We start from the raw sequence: 20,811 nt of genomic DNA, 5'->3' as shown, positions 1-20,811 counted from the left end.
TATAATTATATTTTGCATAAAACAATAAATCCAAATGTGCACTAGCTATGTTTTTGGATGCTAAATAGTCTAGCCTATTTATTATTTAAACGCTCTGATTATACACAGACTATAAATTAGCAGAGTAACTTTTTCTATATTTGGTTGACTATATTTTATTTTGACAATAGGCTGAGATGTCAAGTAGCTACTAACTGATGCCTATGTTGTGTGTGCGCGTGAGGCGCCGGCGCGTTCATTTGAATTTCCTTATAAAAGCGGAAACAATTAAAATACTCAGACATTTATGGTCATAAGAGTAACACCATTCGAATCTGTGAAGGTGTAAATATTAATTTTGTACACTCACAATAACATTGCTTGAAAAATAAAGACAAGCAATTCCTTTCCGTGAACCTGCTTCTCAAAAATGAAGCGAAACTCATCATATAGATGATCTACTTGTCGCAGTTTTTTTTTTTCTTTTATTTTCATATGTTAATTATTTAGGTTTAATATATTTTGTGTATGCCTAGCTATATAGGAATAGGCTATTTATTCCTTTTATAAGATTTCATCTTGTTTTTTCTCCGTTCACAGAAGCGCTGCATGTGATGCAATGAACCCTCATGTTTTGTTGTTTCTTCTATGTGCATATAGCCTAAAACTAAACCCATGGGATTTTTTTTCTTCATTCTAATTTCGTTTAATTCTAATTTAACAATCTTGTTGGTTAATGAAAGGATCGCATTGGTTGAAGGTCAGGGGGGAAAAAAAACTAAATTATATTGAAAATTATCATTTTCAACTAATATTTATATATTCTCATATGTCGATTAGCATAAATATTTTTAATAGTTTGTTTATTTATTTTTAGTTAACTAAAGGCTAATAACCTTGCCTAGGCAAAACATCCACAGAACTGCAGTACAGTCATTTTTCCACCTGTTATGCCACGAATATTTACAAATATTCACGAATTATTTAATGTTGTCTGAGACACAATCACTGACCGGGAGTCTCAGACTCATTGAGGCCAATAAACCTATTTTCCAGAAAATAAGGAATGCTAAATGATAAAATTGTGCTTTATTAGGCTATTAGAAACTGCATATATGCCAATAAAACAATAATATTGTGTTCATTACTCTGCACTGCCATTGATGCAGGCATCGAAAGGTATTTTACACCACATTTGCTTCTGCTTTTCGAGTGCGGAAGTGTGATAAAGGCACTGATCTAGGCTATATAAATTCTCTATTATAGATCAGATAAAGGTGTTTTTCGTACACGTCACGTACAAAATATGTGGTTTTAACGACAAAAAATGTTGTTTTAACGAGAATAGATGTCGTTTGAACGACATAATTGAGTGGAAAAAATAATATGTATGTGGCAGCAATGCACCACCGTAGGAACAGTTGTTGAATATACAATTAAACTGAACAATTATCTCTTTTATCTCTATTATTGACTGACTTGGAATAAAGTTAGTTCAATATAAAAATTAAATGTTAAAAAACAGCTTAGATGTAGTAAACTACTTTTGCTATTGTGCTGTAGCTTAGCTTGCTACATTTCCCATGGAGGTAGCTTACGCAGTAATCTTACACAGGTATAGATGCATGCATTTTCTGTAAAGCTGCTTTGAAACAATATGGATTGTGAAAGCATTATACAAATAAATGTGAATTGAATTAAAATATCCAAATACCACTAGAAAAATGCTGTATATATATATATATATATTTTTTTTTTTTGACTCGTGTACTTACATTATCCCAAATGTTTCCAACAATGTTTAAATCCAGAGAAATTAGCAATTTCAACCAGCGTAACTGCCCCTGTCATTGCGTCACCTGTCAATTATTTCATTTCTGTTCTATCCTTGATTTCCGTAGATGCAATGGAAACACCAAAGATGCTTTAGTATATTATATGTTTTATTAGACAGGTGAGTTACGGTTTAAATGGATACATTAATCGACAGAAATCTAATCATTGTTATATAGCTCAACACATTAAATCTTATTGTTTGAATCTTGTTTTCTTGATTTACTACAAGTATAACATGTTTGTACCTCAGAGACAACACTATTTAGTCAAGTGGCTAACATACTCATAATCAGAAAGCTTTATGTGAAGCAAAGGTAATACTGCATTTTTACCACAATACAACATATTTTAAAATGAATTGCATGCCATTTAACAACAAGTCATCCAGATTTATTAATATTATATTTTAATATTGCTTTGTTGAGGACACTTAACATTCAACAATATTTTTGATCTGACTTTACTGACACTGTTGAATTAGAACTGAACTGAGGACGGCAATATTTTTTGCAGAACTGCTTTATAGATTAAATGAACTAATTTAAAAAATATTCTTTGCAGCGGAACTGTAACAACACTGAAATGACTGAAAAGCTGCTTTGAATCACTCTGTATTGTAAAAAGCGCTATATAAATAAAGGTGACTTGACTAAAATCTATCTAACTTACTGCAGTGTGAAACGATTGTTTCATATCAGCCACCGAGCAAATGTAGGAGGCAGGCAGGAACCAGCAAATGTTAAACATAAATTTTTATCTTAAAATAAGGCAAACAACAAAATGAAAGTAGTGACTTTGTTATATAAGCATAATAAAACAGCAACGTCCCAATCCCGGTCCTCTCTCCCCCTTCACTGCCGTCATTCCATGGGACTCGAGACCGGTGTGTCACACAGGTATCTCTTAATAGCATTCGCTCCAGTGGCTCTCAGCCCCACCCTGCTTTAAATCTACAAAGCTCATTTATGAACATGTTTTCTGCCTTAGTTCTGTCAGAATGCTTTCCATTGGATGTGGAGGTGAAGACGACAACTCCCATGATTCCACACTCATTCACAGTGTCATTAAGCTATACATTTTTTATTGTTTTGCATAAGCGATTTCTAGCGGCGAAACTTGCATACTGTGCCTTTAATATCTATATGGTAAAACAAAAAAGCTGTTATTTAAGTGTTGACAGTGACATTTAAAAGACTTGCTTGTTTCATTCACTGTTTCTTTGGTAGGAATTTTTTGATAACTCGAAAACCTTCGTCGAAACCTTCCTTCATCCGACACAGGAGGCCTGGACTATAAGGTAGTTCTTCCTGTGATTTGCGACCTTCCCAATCCTCTGGAAGCACTTCTCCTGTAGAAACCTGACTGATAAGCTCAGCCTTCTTCCTGACTTCCATTAAAGAGTGAATGCGATCTTGAAATCCAGGTTTGGCTTCTTGTTTCTCAGACTCAATCATCAGATCAATGTAGTCAGGGGTGGACAGAGGATTGGGCTTGAGGGCGATTTCCTGCAGACGCTCCAAGGACTTTTGAGATCTTTCAATTAGTCTGGCTACAGTATCCTGGACAACCTGAAACTCCTTTTCAAGCTCTTCAAAGATCTTTTCTTTTGACATGACCTGCCCATGTGCTTCCTCAAATCGCTTTTTTAATTCCTTGTAGGTTTCCTTTCTTTTTTCTGGGACATAAACCCATTTGTATTTCTGATTAAAGTGAATTTTCCAATCACACTTTCCAGGACAGACTGTACACACTCTGTCTGTCATAGCACAACATAAATATTTATCACTGTCATTTGAAAAAATGCATGTTTCATGACAAGTGTAATGACACTTTTGGCAGTTGGTTAAGAAGCAGTCAGTGTTGTTTTCAATTTGTTTTGGGACAGTTACTTCTACCTCATATTCAAAATCCTTGTTTGCATCCATTTCAGCTTTGTGCTGCTCCAGAGCAGCTCTTGTCTTCTTGATTTCATCCAGTTTTGTCAGACCAGCATTGATTTGGGGCTGGAGACCTTCCACAAGCACTTCCAGATGCTGTCGCTCTTTTAGGACCTCCCGTGTCAGAGACAAGCTCTTGGTTTCCATCTTGCTGAGGGATGTGAAGAATTTTTTCATGCTACAAAGTCCCAACTTCCAGAACATTTGATCAAAGTTGTTACAGCCAAACTCCTCATCCTCTGCAGATTGATTATTGGTAGCAAGCACAGCAGAGTTGTTGAACTTGAAGTGAAGAGACTCTCCAGACTCGTTGGTAGAACAGGGAACCTCAGATACTTTGATGGCCTCAAGTACAGGAGGTTTTTTCCCATCTGCAAACGTGACCATCACAAGGATGTTTTCAGCAATATCCTTTCCAAATACGGAAAGAATGGCGTCAAAGATGTATTTCTGTGTGTGTGTCAGACGGGCAAGTGAAGCCTGTACTACAAAACACACGGCATCAATGCGGTCGATGCCTCCACGGGCAGAAAAGAACTCCTGAATCTGCTTTGTGATTTTCTGGTCATGTGAAATTCCTCTGGTATCACCGAAGCCTGGTGTGTCCACAATAGTCAGAGAATATGGAACCTGGAAACCATGCCTGTGATTAATTTGATATGCCGTGATCTCTGAAGTCTGACTTTCAGCCTGAGATTTCTGCTTCCCTTCATGTATTAACACAAACCGGAAGTCATCTTTCCATTGCACTCCCAGAATGTAGTTGATCATGCTGTTAATTAGAGTGGTTTTTCCTGCACCTGTGGCTCCGATCATCATAATGGTCTTGTTCTCTTTTGTTATGTTATTCCCAAATGTGCATCTTCTGCAGAATCCATCACTGTTCTTCCATGTTTCATCCAGGTTGAGTTTAAACATGGGTAGGTTTTCATTGCTTCCATCTTCTACTTTTTTGCTCCGGTTGTTCTTTATAACATGTGCAAGACTTAAGCCCTTTATACTGCTGTGGTCTTTTTCCATGATTTGACTGCTTGTGCTTTTTCCAGATATTTTAAGGTCGTTGTTAATAGCAAGCTGGCACAGTCTAATATTCTTTCTCTCACCTTTTTCCACCTCTGCTGGTTAAAAGAAAAGGAAATTATTTTTTGTATGTCCATTTATTAATAAAGTATACAAAACAAGTGAGTACAACCCTGTGCAATACCACTAAAATGTCAAATGATTTACCGTGAACCGGAAGTTGCAAACAGCTTTTCTCCAGTGTTTCTCCAGGTGCAAGTGAAACGGAATATTGAATAGAGGGCAGAGTTTTACTTTAGCGCTCCTCCTCTCCATCTCTCGCTCATAGCAGACTAACGGTTGGAGGGGAGTGGTTTAAGCATTTTCAACCCAAGCCATCAAACTGACATTACCAGAGAAGGAACGCCATTCTAGACCGGAAGTAAATCTTTTCAGATTTTGATTAAAGATAACCACGACAATTTTTTTTTCTTTTTCTGTGTATTAACTTTTAATTGCACAGATTAATTGTTCACCACAAGACCAGTAATATGTGCTATAAAAGAAAATAGGGTCAATTTTGTTTTCATGACAACTTTAAAATTGTATCAACTATCAAAAATTGAATAATTTTTAAATGGGCAGGTAGAGTAGTGCAACAAAAGCAAATACTTTCAGCTTCACAACTTTGCAGATTGTTTACATTCACAGACAGCTACATTACACACTGCATGAAAGGTAATATTAAAAAAAAGCATAATAGGAGCACTTTAAGGGCCGTCCACTCGGAGACACGTTTAGCAGTAGGCTATATGCAAAAATTTTGTATTGTGTTGGCCTTTTCATCCAGATGGATCCGGCATTTTCAGAGCCTGAATTCGCTACTTTTTGAAACCGGGTCCCAGACTGGATAAATCTGAAAACGATACCCTTGCATTTTCGTGTGTACCACCAATCTGTATATTTTGCGAAATGATGATGTCATCAGCCCATGTGTCAACCCTAGTCAGACACCGCTAACAGCACAAAACAACAACAATGGCGGACTACATGCTTGTATTCGTGCTGCAGAAGCTACTGAGCCTATTCGCTTTACTAAAATAAAGCTTTTTTTATAAGCTTTACTAAAGTCTGAATACAGCACGGAAGGGTATTGCACGTGCTCCAAATCTTATTCTCCATTTTTAGTCCATCTCTGTGGCAGAATTACAGCACCATATACTGATCTGGCATGTATACTACATCGTTTTGAGTCAGTTTTAGTGGTTTCGTGTGTACAGATATTTCTTAAGACAAGATTGGATAAATTGGACAAAAAAAAGATTGGATAGGGAAAGCTCTGGCTTTGTGTGGATGTAGCTTAAGTTTAAAAAAAAAAAAAACTGTGATCACTGAAACAAAATTGAATACACCTGTGATTTACAAAGCATAAACCTGGTTAGTGTGTCAATTCTGTGTACGTCAGACTCTTTCGTAATGATGGGTCGCTCATGAACTTTTTGAACAAATATTTAATATGCGAGTTGTCCTCACAAGTTGTCTCAGAGAGTGATTTGTTCATTGTGCATCTTATAGGTTTTGTATAGAAAATTGAACTGATTAGTTCACTTCTCGAGGTTATGGGTCAGAGTTGTTTGTTCATCATGTCACAACTAAGGCTATAGAGTCTTTACCGGAAATAGAAATGATCAATTCACCTCTCGAGTCTTCAGGTTTGAGCTGTTCATTCTTTTGTCACAAGATTTGATAGTCGTATTAGATACAATAATTCCCAACCTTCCTCACCAACAAGTTTTTTTTTTTTTTTTTTTACTTATAGTTATGTGATCCATTTCTGGCCTTAAAATATAGCTTTGTTATCTCTTACAATTTATAAAGTTGTGAATTTCTATCATGATGGTTATTTTCCATAACACTGAATGTGGTAATAAAGAGATGGTGTTATGTGTGCTGCTGTATTGCAATTTAGGAGCTACTTTTAGCCTTAGGATGTTTTGTGAATACGGCCCCTGTTTTATTTCAATTTTCATTTTCGCATTTCGGAGGAAAAATCTTTTATGAATGTAACTGACTATGGAAACGCATAAAAAAATACATTGTAAAAAGCGCTATATAAATAAAGGTGACTATTAATAAGGCGAATATGGATATCCACAATTATAAGGGCTTTAATCACATAAAGGAGCAGAACGACAGCTTTACACACTTAGGCAAACAATATAACAGACAAGGGGTGCAAGGAGTGAGTCCAACTTAAAGGGAGTGCTGACGAGGACAAACAGGTGCTGGGAATCCGGGGAGATAGCGGGAAGACTGATGAGGGAAGTGAAGACAGGTGTGGAGAACAGGAGGATGCTGGGAACTGGAGTCCGGGAAGGCGTGAATGTAACAGATGGTTAATGCTATAAACTTTAAAGTGATTTTCCCCCATCATACGGATAAACTAATTTGTTGCTGTACTGAGCCAGGAAATGGTCATGTGACAAAAGAATGAAAGACTCAGATCCAAAGACTCTGGATAATTATTTTTAGCTAATTATTTTTATTTCCAGTGCAGACTGCATAGGAATTTGGCTGTAAACTTTTTAATTCTATTCTGCTGAATTGAATAAAATGGCTTGAAAAAAAATAACTATTTTTTTAAACAATTATCTATAAAATTATAATTTTTTTATAATTATCTATAATTATAATTTTGATGAACAAGATTCAAAGATCTGAGTCAGTATCTGAACTTCCCATCACTACTCTCTCACTCTCTGTCTCTTTGCATGTGTGAGAGAAACACGGAGAGCTCTAAACTAATTGACAGCAAGTCAGGGATTAGGGTTGAGGTCGACTTTTATGGTGCATCAAATACGCTGTACATCCATTGAGGAGAGCTGCAATAGTGCACTTTAACCCTTAAATGCATACCTCGGGTCTTTATCGACCCGGGTCAACATTCACTATCCTCCTACAGCCGACACTTACTCAGAAAATTAAATTAAATAATTCAAATATCTAAATTTTCCAGACACATTCATAATTATTAGGCTAATTTTGCCGGTGCTTTACAACAAGCTTTATGCGTGCTTTAGTCTATGCTTTACGCTCGCAGACTAAATTAGCCTATGCCTCTATATTTTAAGGGCTCATTGTGTTTTATTATATTGTAATAGACTGCAAATGCATTTTTTTATGCATTTCCATAGTCAGTTACATTCATAATAGATTTTTCCTCCGAAATGCAAAAATGAAAATTTAAATAAAACAGGGGCCGTATTCACAAAACATGCTAAGGCTAAAAGTAGCTCCTAAATTGCGAAATTTAGGACAAACTCTTAAAAATAATGGGTGTGTCAGTCCTAATTTTAGGAGTCCTAAATTTTTGCTCTAAGAGTATTTCACAAAGCATTTAGTGCTAAAACTAGCTCCTAAATCTGTGAAACGTTAGGAGTAGTCAAGAGGACTCCCTAAGAGAACTCACTAAGACCAAATCACAAACAATCCTAATCCACCCAAAGACACTGAACACCATTGAGGAAATAGTGATAGAGCCTTAGGTGCTCAACTTTTTCTTCATAAATACATTTTTATTTATAGATTTGAATCTACGATGAGACACGGAAAATAAATCTTTAATAAATAAATATTGTCTGATTACCTGTGGCAGTGGTTTTCGTGAGTTCACATTTACAAATGATTGAATAGAGTAAAAAAAAAATATATATATATAATAAGCGTATTTGGTGTGCTATCCAAGGGGATCAAGGGCTCCGAGCTTGGAATTTAGCCCAAACCCAAAGTACTCCTCATATCCTCAGCCGAGAGTGAGGAGCGGGGTGGCGGAGGGATGCAGAAAACTGTCGAAGTAACTATAGGCAAGTCAGCTCTCGTCTGTGTATATATTCCTCCTCTCGAGCTGATTAGAAATACTGTTTAAATGTGTTCCTCCCAAACTTTGTTTATAAAACATAATTTGTCGCTTGAATTCTGCATTCTCTTGAGATGCAGACATCCAAGAGGCGGTCCACAATTAACTGTATTGTTTAATTAGTGACACTTAGCTTACATTTTAAAACCTTTATTTGAATAGGGCAACAATTGTATTTTAAAACCTTTATTTTAATATGGAAACATGACAACTCATTCTACAGTATTTCTATGATTAAATCGCTGACTCCTCCCCCATCAGCCAATCACTGTGTGTATACTCCATAGCAACGAGGTCAACCCCGCCCTTACTCTTAGCTTAAGACTTAAGTCTATTCCTTAGTAAAAGTTGGTCTCAGCAGCTCTGTGAATAGGTTTTAAGAGAAAACTCTTAGCTAAGAACTTTTACTGCTATTTAGGAGAACTCTTAGTGGTAAGATAAAATGTTTTGTGAATACGGCCCCAGACATCAGAAAAAATATCAGTCTTTATATTTTAGATGAGGGAAATACACATGCGTTACGGACTGAACATATTTTGTAAACTTTCTGTGAATTACAATGCACAAACCACAAGCAATATCTGCCAAATGGAGAAGGGTTGGCTCTTCACAGAACAAACAATATCAGGGGCCGTATTCACAAAACATTTTATCTTACCAAAAGATGTGAAAAAAAAAAAAAAGTGTCAGCCCTTTACATTTGTTTGCTTCTCTGCTGCTACCCTTTTGGTCACATAATATATTTTAATACAGCCAAATTCCCAATAAAATTGTTTCATCTATATATTTTTTCTGTTTTTGTTGTCAGACAATACGAAATGGTGACTGAAACACGACCCATTAAGACTACATACAGGGCTCGACATTAAGCCTTGTCATGTGGACACGAGTAAATCGGTCATTCACTTGTACGAGTAAAACAGTTGCTTGTCCGGAAAAAAATTTTTTTTTTTTTTTTTTTTGTGGTGGTGGAAATATAAATTTGTTCTGAAGCAATATCCTTTCAGAATATTGCAGCTTTGACATATGTTAATGTTATGGGATTGTTTTAAATATTTTTTGAAAATACAAAAATGAAATGTTGGGGGGAAATGATACTTTTAAAAATGAAACTAAACCACCAGTAGGTGGTGGCAAGTAACCATCTTAATGAGTGGGTCACTGATTCATTGATTCAAATGATTAATTCAAATGGCTGATTCATTCAAGAATGAGGCAACTGTTTATGAATGAGTCATTTAATCTTTGACTCAACCGATTCGTTCAAAACGCTGAATCATTCAGTAATGAAAACAAGGCTGAGTGTTGCGCTTTGGTATTTTGGCTATATGTACACGTAAAAAATGATCTTTTAGGTTAGAAGCAATAGTATCTATTTTATTTGTTATCTAACAGAGCGCACATCCTCAACTGAATGCGCTGCTGAACCAGAGAGGTATGCCTGCGGCAGGAAAGCAAGACCTCCCACTCGTGCGGTAGTACCGGTGGGTCTTGGAAGCTAGATCAGGTTAACAAGTCGCTATATTCGCCACAACGCGCTTTCTTAGAAAAAAGTCGCAAAAGGGGCCTGAAAAGGCGCTAAGTTGGCAACAGTGATGCAGCCTTCCATCTCCAGAGCTGTTTCTCAATATGCGTTCTGGTCTGTACTTTGTGTTCTTGTAGACTTGTGAAACGTCATCAGTAGCTGCCCAAGTACCGTTCCAATTTAAAGTTTACATCTAGCCAAGTACAGTTAAAATCCCCGGATGTGTTCTTGATCTGCCCCTTTTACCAAAGATGCATCGAGAAGTGACTTATGCCGACTTGAGACAGCCAGGTATCCCAGAATGCATCTCGCACTAACCAGCAAGTGCCAATAGTAAAGGAGAAAACCCGCATAGTTTAAACATACTACTGTTATTATGTTATTATATGTAGTTTTAAGAGATTTTCAGGCTAGAATGTACTGGTTTAAAGCTCAAATTTGTGGTTTATTGATAAAGATAGCGCCTTTCTGAAAATTTGATCTGACGTTGTCAGAGTTCTGAGATCCAGACAATCACCGGGCGCTCAGCGCTCATGTGCCCAGCCGAGAGCAGCCTTACCTCGGCTAGTCCTTGTGATGTTTGCTTCTGGCTCTGATGTCTCTGTAGTGGTTAAACATGACATAATTCTTCTTTTGTATATCTAACGGGTGATCTTTGATCTCATGAATCTATAATTTGTTTTGTGGCAAATCGTTTTGGCTGAAGGCAAAGTGACGTTTCATAACTATATATTTAGGCTATTTAACTTTACCGTTGTAGCGTACTAAAGCACTGATTTTGTACGCTTGACTGAATTGTTTGCTTTATTTCTTGTATATTCTTATACCTTTTATAATGGCTATTATTGATCATTAAAACTGACATTTAACAAAATGAGACGGTTGTGTTTTGTTATATTTCATTTTATTACAGTGAAGATAATCAGAGAATGCACATATTAATATGTTTAATATTTTTGAACTGTAAACGAAAAGAGGCAGGGTTGTTTAATATTTCGTTTTGTTATAAATACTATATGCAGACATTGAAGATAGTCAATGAACGCATTGCCTGAGGCTATTAATATGTTTTTGTTTGTTAGTTTGTTTTTTAAATAAAACGAAAAGAGTCAGAGTGGTGTTTTATAACACATTTCGTTTTATTGTTGCCTAAAATATACATACAGAGATAACTGGAGAAGCCAGAGCGAGCTGAGTGACGTTATCATGTAAGCTGCTGTGCCATTTGCAGAATCACCGGACTTGGGTTCTCCTGTTCACGGGAGTTCGTTCTCCTGAGTCGAACTTGCCAAGTCCTAACTACCAAGGACACAGGTCCGAACTTGGTATTGAGAAACACCTCAGGCCCCAGCCCGCCGCTGTCCAAGACAACGTTACGGCAATTTTGCACCGGCCAGAGGCAAGGTTCAAAATAAACTGGTAGTATTGTCTTCTAACTATCTAAAAAAATGTAATGCCAGTAAAAATAAAATGTAATGCTTTTTAATGCAATTTAAGGCCTTAATTTTAATTTTTAAAAAAGATTAAGGAAATTAATCCAACACCGTGGTACAATGAGCACACTCAGGCTCTAAAGGGAGCAGTCAGAAAAATGGAGTGCAGCTGGAAGAAAACAAAACTAGAAGTTTTTCGCCTTCGTCGTCAGTTAGGAACCTGGGTGTGCTCTTTGATACCAATCTTTCATTTGAAAGCCATGTTTCTAACATCTGTAAAACCGCGGAACAGTTAGTTCATGCATTCATGACCTCAAGGCTAGATTACTGTAACGCTCTACTGGGTGGTTGCCCTGCATACTTGCATACTACAGCTGGTCCAAAATGCAGCAGCTAGAGTTCTTACTAGAACTAGGAAGTATGACCATATTAGCCCAGTTCTGTCAACACTGCATTGGCTCCCTATTAAACATTGTATAGATTTTAAAATCTTGCTAATCACTTACAAAGTACTAAATGATTTAGCTCCCCATTATATGGTCAAGCTCTTAATGTAATATAGTCCATATGCAAGTCTCAGTCCATATATACACAGACACGTGCTAAACTTGCATATTCCCATGTGGTCTAGTGGCAAAACTATTGCTATGCAAGTCAGACATTCCGGGTTGAATGAAACCAGAATTAGATTTAAAACACTTGAGATATCGAAGGGAAAGGGGGAATGGCACTACCTTGTCAGGTAGCATTGGGAGATATTGGACTGATAAATATTATTAACTACATATAATCCTTGGTTAAATGTATCCTTAAACATTTGGAAGAAAGTAGTGAAATTGTGTAATTTGAAAGAACTTACAACAGATACAGCGGTAGTTCGAGAATGATCTGTAGTTTTGAACGAATCGTTCGTGAAAGTCATTGATTCAATAATTCATTCATAAATACAGCCACTTGCAAACACATTAAGACAAAAATTATTCTCATTGAAAAAAAACAAAAAAAAAACGTGACTTTGCGTGCTGGGACGGCATAATTGGACCAACCAGTGGACCATTCTTGTTGCACAGCATGTGAAATGCTGTTTTGGTTGTTCTAAAATGCCTGAGCAAAATCTGTTATCAAAGTGGTTCAGTATAATTCCCTCGCAAAACTGTCTTACATGTCTGTTCCACCAAACACCAGCATCCACCTTCAAAAGCAAGATAACCTTATTTAGTTTTGTCTCACACTCTAAGGCACGAGAAATTTATTATACATGAAAATATTATAAACAGTGCCTTCTTCTACTGCAGCAACTTCCATTTTTCTTAGTGATATTTAGCACCAGTTTATCAGGAAGTGACGATTTTGTTCTTTTCGACTCACTGGATGGAAACTCTGCTTCATTTGCAAATGTTTTATGCGATATTCCAATTTTGTGCACAAGTTAAATGGTGATACTATTTAGAATCATTTGACATATAAGTGATCTTGCACAGGCCTGTATTCATTTCTATTTTACACAGTATAGGGTACAGCAGGGCTAAAGGCTCACCGGGGTAAAAGGAACATTTGATTTTATTTTCCATTAAATTGTTAGAAGGCTAGTACAGCTAGTAGTATAGTACCTATACAAAACCTGATTTTTTTTTTTTTTTTTTTTGAACAGCCAACAAAGTGTAATTACCTGTTTATAAAAAATGCTGTTAAGTTTGAAAATTCATCTGATTTCTCAAAACTTCCAGAAATAATAAAATCATGTCAGACAATCTAAATTTTTAATAACCTAACGAAGAGGAAAATTCAAGAGAAAACAAACAGATCATTCTTAGTTGAGGACTACAATGCAACCAAAAATGTTTTCAAGAAAAATGATACAAGGACACCAGATTTTTTTTAATGTATCATCAGAATCACTTTCATTAATAGTAGATGCTTGCTCTATTCATTTGAACATGATTTTGAATGTGATTTAATAACTTCGACTGTACCTTTAATCCCTATTAAGAAAAGATGTGCTTTTGTTTAACCTTAATTCCACTTTAAAATGATCTTTTTGTTTTTCTCTTATCTGTTGATTGCAAATTAAAGTGTTAGTTCACCCAAAATTGAAATATCTGTCATTAATTACTCACCCTCATGTCGTCCCAAACCCATAAGAACTTTGTTCATCTTCAGAACACACAAATTAAGATATTTTGGATGAAATCTGAGGGTTTCTAATCCACACACAGGCAGCAACGTCATTGCACCTTTTGACATCCAGAAAGGTATTAAAAACATGGTTAAAACAGTCAACGTGACTACAGTGGTTCAACCTTAATGTTATGAAGTGATGAGAATACTTTTTGTGCGCAAAAAAAAAAAAAAAAAACTTTATTCAACAAATTCATCTCTCCCCTGTCATTCTGCTACGTTTTTTACATTGCAGTGCTTCCGTGTTATGTCAGAATGTGGGCTCGGTATTGGTATTGGTCACATGAGCAGCACGATGCACGAGTATGATGCTGATGCAGGAGACAGCCAATAATGTGTTGCTTTCGACAGAGAATCTGGAAGCGCTGGACGTAAATAGCGTAGCAGAGTGACAGGGGAGAGACGAATTTGTTGAATAAAGTTGTTATTTTTGTTTTGTTTTTTGCACACAAAAAGTATTCTCGTCGCTTCATAACATTAAGGTTGAACCACTGCAGTCACGTTGACTGTTTTAAAGGGGCTCTATGTAGGAATGACACACAGTGGTCAAAATAGGCACTGCAGTCCAAATTCAAAATATTGTTTGCCCCGCCCCCTGCTTCAAAGATGCGGTTGGCCAGCTTGAGGACACGCAACAAGAGGGAGCGCAACTGACAATAAAAGCTGAAAAGACTTACGCTGTAAGCTGATGAGTTAATTTATCTGTTTTAATATGCTGTCGTTCATAGAGATTTTTAGATGGATTCAGAGGCTTTTTAGGTCGGGTAGAATCTGCGATTCTCTGACCCAGTTTGTTTGCTGGTTTCCATGGCTACAATACGCGGTGTTTTCCGTCAACTGGCAACCTGTGATGTCGAAATACTATTGGATAAACTGGCAGCACACGGTTTCGCACAGACCAAAACAAAGACAGACATTCCGACACGGAACACACATTTCAAAGTAGAATATTTGGCTGTAGCATTGTTTTTCTGAGAAACAAGTAGGTGAACTTAGCATGTTTCCTAAATATCTGCAAACATATTGGGGTATTTTTATGCTTTATTAAAGTAAAAATCTTACATATAGCCCCTTTAACCATGTCTTTAATACCTTTCTGGGCACTAAAAGGTGCAATGATGTTGCTGCGTATGTGTGGATCAGATACCCTCGGATTTCATCAAAAATATCTTCATTTGTGTTCTGAAGATGAACGAAGGTCTTAAAGGTTTGAAACGACATGAGGGTGAGTAATTAATGACAGAATTTTTTTTTTTTTTTGGGTGAACTAACCTATTAAGATATATTCACTGTATAATGAAACAACTGGAATTCTACTGTTCATAAGTTTGTGATTTTATCATGTTTTGAAAGAAGATTCTTATATCCACCAAGCCTACATTTATTTAATCAAAAATACAGTTGAAAACAGCAATATTGTGAAATATTATTAAAATGTAAAATAACTGATAATATACTTACGTGCACTAAACCCTGTTTTTTTCGGTGTTAGCGGCTGATGACGGCATGCCTTGAAAAATAAAAAAAAGTTTTTTTAATATTAGTCAAATTATGAAAAACACAATTTAAAAAAGTGCATTTTTTGTGCATTTCACTTTAGAATTTGGCCTTTAAATCTACTGCCTACTATAATGAAAAATAATTGAGTATTTAGCTTTTTCAACTTTACTGTAAACGTTTCAGATTAGGAAATTTTTCATATTTTCATCAGTGCAGAATCAGCAGGCTCTATGTTTAAGGAAACTGCTTTACTCACGTTTGCTACTGGTTTGCAGTAAGGTGATTTGGCAGCTCTCCCTGGGGTTGACGGTCCCGGTCCTCTTGTCCTGGGCACTGGGCTGTCATCACTCGTGGTCTGCTTCCTTTTCCTCGTGCTCTCCTGAGTTCCACGACTAGCCATTGTCTGTAGTTGTCTGGCAGCTCTGCGTTTGGGTCTTCTGTTATACACCTTGACAAAACTATTCACACAAGCTATTTATTAATTATAGATTTGACACAGCTATGTTTTTTATTTATTTTTACATTTCACAGTTTAAACCAAGTATGACATGCCAATTATAAATAGAAAAGAGAGATTGTATAAGATTATTAAGATTCACAATCTAATAGTATAGTTTTTTTTTTTAAATTGTAAATCCTACTGCTGAGAAATTGGTTATGTTTAATCAAATTTAAAGTTATCTAAGTTTATATCTGCAATTACTGTAAATAGGTTTTTAACCACTTTTTTCAGTCAAATATTACAAAATGATTCTTAAGTCTTTTTCTCTGGAGAGGAAAGGTCAACTTATATGGCTCATAAGATTAAAAACTATGAAGAAAATATATCCCTTTTTGTATCAAGGCTTTGCCAAACTACTTTGCAATAGTTCGTAAATCTGTTTGTGTTGTACTAGGAAATATATAATTTATTTTTCACTTAAATGAATACTAATTTTATATTTATTTGATCCTAACATCCATTAATTCAACAAGGACAAAACAAAGATGAGTGTCATCCATATTGAAATTAATTTAAGACTTAGAGTAGGAAAAGTTTACATTCTGGTGAAAAACCCCGTTAACCCTGGTGAAAAAAAAGTTAAGTATACTTGCAGCCAGACTAATTATCAGTATAAGTGTGTTAATGATTAGTTAAAGTTTGCTATTTTGAAACAACTAATTTTGTACTAAGCACATTTTAGTTGTAATTAAGTTGTATTAAAGCATAACTTTAAGTATATTTAGTGTACTTTTGTGTGCTAAAATGGAACAACTTCAAGTATACGGAGAACTGAAGCCGTACACCTTCTACTGCCTGTAGTAGCCTAACTAGCAAACTTTGCTGTCTTTATTGCAGATGAAGCTGTTTATATGTACAGGTGCTGGTCATATAATTAGAATATCATCAAAAAGTTTATTTATTTCACTAATTCCATTCAAAAAGTAAAACTTGTATATTATATTCATTCATTACACACAGACTGATATATTTCAAATGTTCATTTCTTTTAATTTTGATGATTATAACTGACAACTAAGGAAAATCCCAAATTCAGTATCTCAGAAAATTAGAATATTGTGAAAAGGTTCAATATTGAAGACACCTGGTGCCACACTCTAATCAGCTAATTAACTCAAAACACCTGCAAAGGCCTTTAAATGGTCTCTCAGTCTAGTTCTGTAGGCTACACAATCATGGGGAAGACTGCTGACTTGACAGTTGTCCAAAAGACGACCATTGACACCTTGCACAAGGAGGGCAAGACACAAAAGGTCATTGCAAAAGAGGCTGGCTGTTCACAGAGCTCTGTGTCCAAGCACATTAATAGAGAGGCGAAGGGAAGGAAAAGATGTGGTAGAAAAAAAGTGTACAAGCAATAGGGATAACCGCACCCTGGAGAGGATTGTGAAACAAAACCCATTCAAAAATGTGGGGGAGATTCACAAAGAGTGGACAGCAGCTGGAGTCAGTGCTTCAAGAACCACTACGCACAGACATATGCAACACATGGGTTTCAGCTGTCGCATTCCTTGTGTCAAGCCACTCTTGAACAACAGACAGCGTCAGAAGCGTCTCACCTGGGCTAAAGACAAAAAGGACTGGACTGCTGCTGAGTGGTCCAAAGTTATGTTCTCTGATGAAAGTAAATTTTGCATTTCCTTTGGAAATCAGGGTCCCAGAGTCTGGAGGAAGAGAGGAGAGGCACACAATCCACGTTGCTTGAGGTCCAGTGTAAAGTTTCCACAGTCAGTGATGGTTTGGGGTGCCATGTCATCTGCTGGTGTTGGTCCACTGTGTTTTCTGAGGTCCAAGGTCAACGCAGCCATATACCAGGAAGTTTTAGAGCACTTCATGCTTCCTGCTGCTGACCAACTTTATGGAGATGCAGATTTCATTTTCCAACAGGACTTGGCACCTGCACACAGTGCCAAAGCTACCAGTACCTGGTTTAAGGACCATGGTATCCCTGTTCTTAATTGGCCAGCAAACTCGCCTGACCTTAACCCCATAGAAAATCTATGGGGTATTGTGAAGAGGAAGATGCGATATGCCAGACCCAACAATGCAGAAGAGCTGAAGGCCACTATCAGAGCAACCTAGGCTCTTATAACACCTGAGCAGTGCCACAGACTGACTGACTCCATGCCACGCCGCATTTCTGCAGTAGTTCAGGAAAAAGGAGCCCCAACTAAGTATTGAGTGCTGTACATGCTCATACTTTTCAGTTGGCCAAGATTTCTAAAAATCCTTTCTTTGTATTGGTCTTAAGTAATATTCTAATTTCCTGAGATACTGAATTTGGGATTTTCCTTAGTTGTCAGTTATAATCATCAAAATTAAAAGAAATAAACATTTGAAATATATCAGTCTGTGTGTAATGAATGAATATAATATAAAAGTTTCACTTTTTGAATGGAATTAGTGAAATAAATCAACTTTTTGATGATATTCTAATTATAAGACCAGCACCTGTATTTGTGAAATAAACGCACGTTTCTGACATTTATGTACAGAAAAAAAAAGTTTCATTCAATGCTTAATGTGCTACTTATTAATATACAGAGGATTTACAACAGTACTCGTTGTTATAGCAGCAATAAATTAATTAAATTAAATTATTTCTCCAGGGAATAACATTAAATGAACACATATACTTCTGTTTGGTATTTTCAATACACTTCTTACAAATTATACAATCTTAATATATTGCAGCAGTTCAGTTTAAACTGGTATGATGTAAAATGATCTAAAATCTTCACACCATTAATTCTTCGTTGTATTATATGTGGATGTGCTACTTTCAGGTGTCCATTACTCGTAAATAAATCTCACAAGAAACAATACCGTTATCATAGCCTAATTTCTAAAAATAAAGATTTGTTTTAAAAGACAATATTCTTGTTATTCCAAATAGGCTAAAAGATTTGTGTGGACACACAATCATTGTGATAAAACTCTGACAGCAATTCAAGGACACAACATTGCTAAAGTTTCTGCTCGCGGAAACCCTAACCAAGGCAGTTACAGAAAGGAAGTAATAAATAATGTTACCCAAAAAAACTGACTGTGTAAATTCTTGACATATACAGTTCGCATTTAAAGTTATTAAAGCATTTTCCCGAGAAGTCTCTGGCGAGAAGCTAAGACGGAACTACAGATCCACTGCTTTGTGGATAGGCGGAAGTTAACTGAAGTCATTGTGAAAAGGGACTTATTCTCTGGTTCTTTCCGGGATCGCGCAGGCATTTTATTCCTAGCCGGTTGTTGTCGCCATCAAGGTCAGGTTGCGATGTCACTTGATTGAAACTGGTCAGAATTCCCAAGATTGAGCTATGTATTGCTCTTTCCATGTTTTATTAAATAAATAATGCATTGCGACATTGTACTTCCCCTGCAAGCCTCTGTGAGTGAGCAAGGGGGATTCAGACAAGTACCGAGACGTCAGCAGATTGGCTGACGGCAATGAGCAACAAAATCTGATTGGTCACAGACCATGTTGAAGAGACATTTGAATTCTCAACCGCTCAACTCTTATTTTCTTGCATGTTTCTTGCTGCTGATATGTTGTTTAAAACAGATTTGTGTGTATGATTCTAACAGGATTATTTTCTGCCAGTGTAAACTGGGCATTTAACACATTAGTCATACATTTTAACACTTTCTGAAAGAAACATGCACAAGTAATGAAATTAATTCCAAGCAAGCTTAAAAATTATACTCAAATTTTTTCTTCAGGATTTTAAATAATGTATTTTTTAAATATACTTTCAGTGAATTGTTACAATGACTATTTTGAGCATACAGTTTAAAATATACCTAAAACATATTTTAAAGTAATGTTCAAATAAGACCACTTTAAAAAAAAATCCACAGAACATTAATTTTGTTTAGTATATATTTCTAAAATATATTTTTAGAAATTATACTGGATTACAATTATTTTAAAGTATGTAAAAAGTTGTATTGTGAAAATAGGTAAAAGCATGATGTTAATATACTTTTTATATATTTAAAGATGGTAAAAATTGTTAGTATATTTGCAATGTACTATTGAAAAGGGAATATATTTAAAATACAATAAAGTATACTTTTTTTTTTCACCAGGAAAGTAAAATGACGAGAAAAAGACTTACCATTATTCCACTTGAATCTGCTCTTCATGTGTAGCTGCAGAAAGTCTCTGTGCTGATTTTTATAACTGTTGCTCTGCAAGAAGGTTGTTTAAAGAAGATACACAGTTGTAGAGAGAAGGAAATCCTCACCCAGTGCGGCTGTCTTATATGCGCCTCTCTATCCCAACCAATCATAACACGTTACCATATATGGATCAGAGGAATAAAAAAGAGAGGGGTCTAAAACTTAGCAAATGCCCTATTGAAGTCCAAGCTGCCTAGACAAACACATTTGCACCTTTGCCTCACTTCCTTTGTTAGTTTCAGAAGTGCTTCTTAAAGGGATAGTTCACCCAAAAATGAAAACTCTGTCATCATTTACTCACCCTCAAGTTGTTCCAAACTTGTATATATATATATATTTTTTTTTTGTAATGTTGAACACAAAGGAAGTTGTTATAAAGAATGTGGGAAACTGAACAGTTGTGGGGCACCATTGACTTCCATAGTATTTTTTTTTTTCCTACTATGGAAGTCAATGGTGCCCCAAAGCGGCCTGGTTGCAAACTTTCTTCCAAATATCTCCCTTTGTGTTCAACAGAACAAAGAAATTTTTTACAGGTTTGGAACAACTTGAGGGTGTGTAAATTATGACAGAGTTTTCATTTTTGGGTGAACTATCCCTTTAAAAAACAACAGCATAAGTAATTTTCCACTGAACTGTTTTAAATGTCACATAAGATGGAGGGAAAACAAATATCAATGCATAATTTTATAAATCAAGAAAATAAATGATAAACAATAAAAAATCCTCTAAATTGGCAAAACACTGCTGCTCATTTTCCAGATTATCATATCAAGCTGCCAGCTAACATCAACATTTAAGAGATTTAAAACAATTTTCAGCTCAAA

The 20,811-nt window shown here is 35.9% G+C and overlaps 1 protein-coding gene across 4 annotated transcripts; it reads right to left on the bottom strand.

The window, feature by feature from the left end:
• Nucleotides 1–1,904: 1,904 nt before the first annotated feature.
• On the bottom strand, nucleotides 1,905–20,169 carry LOC127511087 (uncharacterized). 4 transcript variants are annotated; one of them, XM_051891541.1, is made up of 4 exons: nucleotides 19,921–20,169; nucleotides 15,560–15,761; nucleotides 15,265–15,313; nucleotides 1,905–4,870 (listed from the first exon to the last, which is right to left on the bottom strand). In XM_051891541.1, the coding sequence occupies exons 2-4, from the start codon at nucleotides 15,701–15,703 to the stop codon at nucleotides 3,024–3,026; spliced, it is 2,040 nt and encodes a 679-aa protein (XP_051747501.1). In that variant the 5' UTR covers nucleotides 15,704–15,761; nucleotides 19,921–20,169; the 3' UTR covers nucleotides 1,905–3,023. The 4 variants fall into 4 exon arrangements, with proteins under 4 accessions (XP_051747501.1, XP_051747500.1, XP_051747498.1 ...); XM_051891540.1 differs by having other exon boundaries at nucleotides 15,560–15,751; XM_051891538.1 differs by lacking the exon at nucleotides 19,921–20,169 and adding an exon at nucleotides 18,839–19,276.
• Between the last annotated feature and the right edge of the window lie 642 nt (nucleotides 20,170–20,811).

The sequence above is a fragment of the Ctenopharyngodon idella genome, chromosome 4 (genome assembly GCF_019924925.1).
Source record: "Ctenopharyngodon idella isolate HZGC_01 chromosome 4, HZGC01, whole genome shotgun sequence".
In the NCBI taxonomy this organism is placed as follows: Eukaryota; Metazoa; Chordata; class Actinopteri; order Cypriniformes; family Xenocyprididae; genus Ctenopharyngodon; species Ctenopharyngodon idella.
Note: the sequence above shows the minus strand (reverse complement) of the source record. Positions and strands in the feature narration are given on the sequence as shown.